Raw genomic sequence first — 6,045 nt, forward strand, 5'->3', positions numbered from 1 at the left:
ATAATAGCAAAATTGATAACCTGTAGTCTTACCTCTAGAAAATTCCTAACCCTTTTTAGATGTAGGCAGTGATGGTACAGGTACTTGCCCTTTATCACTATGTGAAGGTTGCAAGCTTGTGCATCATGACACAATGTGTTGTGAGCTTGTAGATCTGCCCTTTTAGTTATGCCATGGGAATGGCTGTACGTGGTACAGACATCGATTGGTATATTGTCTACAGCCACAGTTCCCAAGGTGGGGTCCAGGGACCCCAAGGCATCATTGGGGGGGAGTTCCAGGGACCCCCAACTAAATTATAGTTACTCGGAGTTAACGGATCCATTTATACACGCTCAGCATTAAATTAACATTAAGAAATTAAGATTTTACGATATAAATTGGGATTCCAGAGACAAAAATGCCATTAAATGGGGGTCCATAGCCTAATGCATGTCCAACTGGGGGTGCTTGAAATTAAAATGGTTGAGAATCACTGCTAGAACCGTCATAAAAATATTCTCACTGGCATTTTCAAATGGGGGTCTTCAGGCTAATACATGTCGATTTAGGGCGGGGTCCTTGACATAACAAAGTTTGAGAACCACTGGTCGTCAAATGGTGATACAAGCAATTGTCATGTGACAGCAGCATTGTGAGCCATTGTTACATCAGCAGCATCAGTGTTATGCCAAGAAACATTGACATCCTGCTGCTCACCTCAAACTCACCTCAAACTCAACCCTTACTTCCACATTAAATATTCATGCTGAAGCCATCTACACACTCCCTCACAGTCACCCAAAATCAGCAACTCTTTCTGCAGCGGTGTCGCTTGCAAGTCGCATGAGAGGAATGCTTGAGAGAGGGGAGAGGAGGAGCTGGTGGGTGCAAGTGGTGTGGATAGCAAGCTGGCTGAGAACAGTGGTGGAAAGTATCAATTTTGAGGTACAGTTTCAAGTTACTTTGCAGATTTTAACATTTTAACGTAAGCTACGTTAATTATAGCTATACTTTTACTTGAGTAAACCACTGTGCAGCGGTGTTGGCGGGTGCCAGTGTTGAAGCAGGGTGAACTGATAGCTTGGCTGTCTTATTTTCTGCGTCCTAAACAGAAATACAAAAAAGGTAGAAGAGCATGAATAAATAATGGGGTGTGCTCCCATGCCTGTTTGGGGACGGCCTCATATGATAGGCTGGCACTTCAGCGCTCACTGCCCTGGAAAAGAGAGCAATTTAGCTCGAGGCTGCGATAAGACGAGCTGAATACTCCCTCAAATACATCCTTAATCATCACAGACAATTCACAATGGGCCTCTTTCCCTCTCTCTCTCTCTCTCTCTCTCTCTCTCTCGACTCTCGCTACGCCCTGGCTGAGGAGCTGGAGGAGTCACAGAGGCTGCAGAAAATGTGGCTTTGACAAATTATTCTTTTTTTTCCTTGTTCCACTTGCAGATTTAAATACAGCCACAATGTGACATAGATTGGCTATTTTTTAGGAATGTTAGCCTAATTCCGCCGATTGTTAATCTTTTTATGGCATATATATACAGTAAAGCAAAGCTTAATGTGGTTAAAGCCTTCTTTTAATACTTGGTTGTATGGAAGAGTTACCCTGTGGAATTAGGGGCACCCGATTAAATGCATGACTGAGGATGTTCCAGTGTAGATTGTGGTCCCATGCAGGGATATAACAAACGGTATCAAAAGGGGATCCATGGGCTAATTAATGCATAATGTATGAAATTGTGGGTCTTTGAAATTAAATAAGGGTTCGGAATCACTGCTTTAAAACATTTAGTTTCGTGTCTGTTTCACTTTGGAAACAAACACAGTGGAAGCGCTTGTTCCAGTTCACAGCCTCCCTCTGAGAATGACAGGAACTCTTCAATCCTGTGACTCAGGAAAATCATGGCAATGGTTTTGGCTAGAGATGGTGACATGCTGGTGGCCCAGTCAGGGCCTGTTGCTGAGCTGCTGTAAACTCAACACCCAGGCCCACATCACATCTGCTGAGCAGCCATAGTTCTAACTGTATGGCAAGACTGATATCAGCCCCCTTAGATCTGACTTAAGTGCCAACTCCACAGAACAACTTGGTTCACAACACTTTCTAGGTCTACACATTTTTTTTGCTTTAATGTGCTCAGCAAGTGTCATGGCAATCCGGCACTTAGATTTCTATATGCACATGGACATTGTGGCATGAGTGCTAGAAAAAAGACTAAAACTCTATGTGCAAAGTGTTTGTTTCATAAAAATCCACTGTAGACTTGTTATGAGCTACTTCCTGTAAAGAAATCCCTTGAAGGTGATAATTTTTTCGAAGTATTAAGAGTTTGATCATCCCGGCCTTTTCACTCATATGGAGTAACAAAAAGAAAGAGTAACAAAATAAGCGTTAGAAATGAGTCAAACAACCCAGAGACTACATTTCCGGGTAGGTGGGTGGCTGCATCTGCCCGTCGCACAACAGGAACTGAATGATAATTACGTTTATTTTTATTTTATTGATATTTAGGGCTGTATTTTGCGTGTCTTAAGTACCAGGTCTTATTCCCTAACTTGAGTAAACGAAACACCTGGAGGCGTGATCAGTGCCATTTGGCCACTCAGAATAGCCAAATGGCATTGATCACGCCTCCAGGTCTTTAGTTTACTCAAGTTAGGTAATAAGACCTGGTACTTAAGACACGCAAAATACAGCCCTTAATGTTTCGTGGTTAGTACGAGTTGAGTCACCACCAGCTGAGCTTACGTCAATGAGGAATCTCAGGAACGCAATGTGTTGACAGCTGAGCGTGACGTATATTAGCAGCGACATTGCCTTCATATGTAGTTTCAAGGCTATGGCGGCCACATTAATTCCATTTCCTCCAGAAACTGGCTTTATCAAATATTAATAGACATCATTAACGACACACAGCCACCCCCCTGACAGAAAGGCTGAGATGATCGGTTTATTTTTCAAACACAGTTCTTATATGAAGCGATCTAAAATACATAATATGGTGATTTCAATGCAACAAAAAAGATACATGAACCTGTGTACTGGTGTCCTCTACTGAAAGTGACGTCAGACTTCGGTGCTCTATAGTGCCTTGCATAACAATTAATGTAGCATCCGTCTTACCAACATGTCTAAACGACAGACTCTTTGCATTTATTACTTTAGTCACATATTGAATTTTGTTGTTTTCTGAGAAAAGTGATGTATATTTTGTGTCAAATGACCCTTGTCTTGTAAGGGCGATGGTTGAATGAGTGGGAAGAAACGGAGGCAGGCAACAGGTTGCAGTCTTACGAATCCGATCAGGTTTATTGAACAGGATTCACTCAGTACACAAGGCAGCAGGCACGGGCTGGAGGCCCCGTGCCCTCAGTCAGTAGTCACATCGTAGCCAATATCAATGTGAACACAACACAGTAGTCCCAAAACATTGCAATATATTAACTTTACGACCCTCCTCCGGAAACAGGCTACAGGCCACCTCCACTTTTACGGGAGCAATCAGATTGTTGCTTTCACCGGATCTGCCTGTGAGTAGGAGGGTCACATTGCATGTAGCTCATGTGGCACAGTGGCACACTTACTTATACAGTTTATATCAATAGGACTAACTAAATATCTATACTATATATGAAGTATTGCAGAACCTTATTTAACACATAATGTCACAAAGGTAGAATGTAATGTATCATTAACAGGTCTAACTGATTGAATCACAAATACATTGTATACTCATTTAGAGCAGAGAGCAGAGAACTCTCTGAACACACACAGCTGTTGGATTGCGGTTTGAGATTAGAACTGTCCTGCGACCCCGGGGGTCTTGACAGCTTCTAACAGAGACATTGTATTTACAGGCCCGATTGTAAATAACTCTACGCAGTTTACTCTCTATATGAAGTCAGTAAGTCACCACAGTTTGCATGTCCTAAGTGTCAGCTTAGCATGCTTAATATTTGTGGTCAAGGAAAAACACATTTACGTGAGAACAAGTTTACAAGTGACCAAAATGCATCTGCATAGTTAACTACCATCTATCGAACAGAGCTGACAAGAAGGGAAACAAACATAATTGTGTTATCTGTTGTTGTAATTGTGTTTCTTTTTGGTACTTTGTGATCCTAGTACTCAGGGTGTCCTTGCGAAAAAGAGAGCATGCTCTCAATGGTCTTCACTGAATAAATTAAGGTTTAAGGTTCAATAAATAACGTCCCAACTGCTGAACCCACTAAACCTCTTTCTTCTTCTCAGTGCAGGTTGTCGATGCTCTGAGTGAAGCGCTCCTCTTCGTACAGGCCATAGTAGATACAGTTCCTCTGGGCCGCCGCCCAGGACATCTGTGGACTGGAGAAGCGGGCTGCCCAGTTCCCCTCGGGATCCACCGTCACCACCCCTCCCAGACCGCCCACCCTCTCCTTCATGTAGGCCAGGCCCATGTTGCTGGCCTGCTCAGCGGAATGACCCTGCTCCATGTAGACGACGATGAGTCTGGCCAGAGTGACCTTCATGATGGCCTCTCCGTCTCCGGTGGAGGACACTCCACCGACCTTGTTGTCTGCGTAAGCCCCGCCCCCTATGCAGGCCGTGTCGCCCACTCGTCCCTCCATCTTGTTGAGCGTGCCACCCGTAGAGGTCGCGCACGCCACGTTTCCCTCCGCGTCGACCGCCACCGCTCCCACCGTCCCCATCTTCCCCGCGTGGCAGTCGTCCGGGTCCAGGGTCTTTTCCCAGAGCCCGCGGGCGTATTCCGTGACGAGGGACTCCGGCTGCACCTCCGGTACGCCCATGGCCCGCGCAAACTGCACAGCACCGTTCGCCGTCAGACACGTGTGACTCGTCCTATCCATAACCAGGCGCGCCAGCTGCACGGGGTTGGCCACGTCGCGTACGGCGGACACGGCTCCGCTGGCCAGCGCCGCGCCGTCCATGACTATGGCGTCCATCTCCACCTCCCCTTTGGCGTTCAACACCGACCCGCATCCCGCGTTGAAGTCGGGGTTGTTTTCCAACAGCGTGACTGCTTCCACCACGGCGTCCATGGCACTGCCCCCGTCCTGCAGGATGGTGTACCCGCCTCGGACGGCCGCCCTCACCCCGGCGGTGGACAGATCCACCCTCTCTTTGGGGATCTGTCCCGCCCCTCCGTGGACCACCAGCACAGGCAACATCCTCACGATGCTGCGAGGATGTGACAGAATTATGAGAATGCCCTATCCCGTCCTAAGTGAAATGATTGCATGGCAAGTGGATCTCTAGCTTCATATGGTCATGCTGACGTCATACTGACGAGTCCATGAGGTTTAGTTTCTCAAACATGTAATGTCTTAAGAAGGTTTTAACAGAAAAATCCACTCCAGTGAGAGATGGTGTGTTGTTGCTGTGGTGTTTTCTCTCTCTATTCTTTTCAGGTGCAATACAATAATACCTATTTGCCTATAACGATAAAGAAAGAAAGAAAGAAAGAAAGAAAGAAAGAAAGAAAGAAAGAAAGAAAGAAAGAAAGAAAGAAAGAAAGAAAGAAGAAAAAATCGTGTGCAAGAGGAGAGAGAGGCAGAGTGGAGGCGGGAGAGAGATGACAGAGGAGGAGGGATGAAGACAGATTGAAGAGGAAAGAACAAGACAGAGAGAGAGAGAGGGGAGAGAGAAACAACCATTTTATTTTCAGACACGTTGGGGAGTGTCGAAGAAGCTGGATCTTAGCAAATCTTAGCTTTTAGTGTGTGCGTGCGTGCCAGTGTGTGTGCGTGATGCATGCGTGTCTTTGTGCTAGTGTGCGTGAGAGCATGTGCAGGTTTCTGAATTGATGAATTGCTCCAGAAGTGAAAGCAGCACGCAGCGTGGCGTCTTGGGGGAGTCCATCTAAATACACAGTGGGGAGGTGGAGATGAATGGGAGACATGCAGCGCTCCATTGTTAACCTGATTCACACTGCCTGCATCACAAGCAACCTGAAGGACAGGCCGTGGGTTATTGGCTTTCAGGGAACAGCTACTGTAGAGGGTCATTATTAGAACCCAGGGCTCTCACTACAGGGTCTAACAGTCAGTGATGCTCAC

The 6,045-nt window shown here is 45.9% G+C and overlaps 1 protein-coding gene across 1 annotated transcript; it reads right to left on the reverse strand.

Annotated features, from left to right (window-relative positions):
• Positions 1-4,236: 4,236 nt before the first annotated feature.
• On the reverse strand, positions 4,237-5,157 carry LOC310860227 (isoaspartyl peptidase/L-asparaginase-like; the record flags this gene model as incomplete). Its single annotated transcript, XM_083767031.1, has 1 exon — positions 4,237-5,157. One exon carries the CDS (start codon positions 5,155-5,157, stop codon positions 4,237-4,239), a length of 921 nt encoding a protein of 306 aa, XP_083623157.1.
• Between the last annotated feature and the right edge of the window lie 888 nt (positions 5,158-6,045).

Source organism: Protomyctophum parallelum (assembly GCF_964188405.1).
Source record: "Protomyctophum parallelum genome assembly, chromosome: 6".
Taxonomy (NCBI): domain Eukaryota; kingdom Metazoa; phylum Chordata; class Actinopteri; order Myctophiformes; family Myctophidae; genus Protomyctophum; species Protomyctophum parallelum.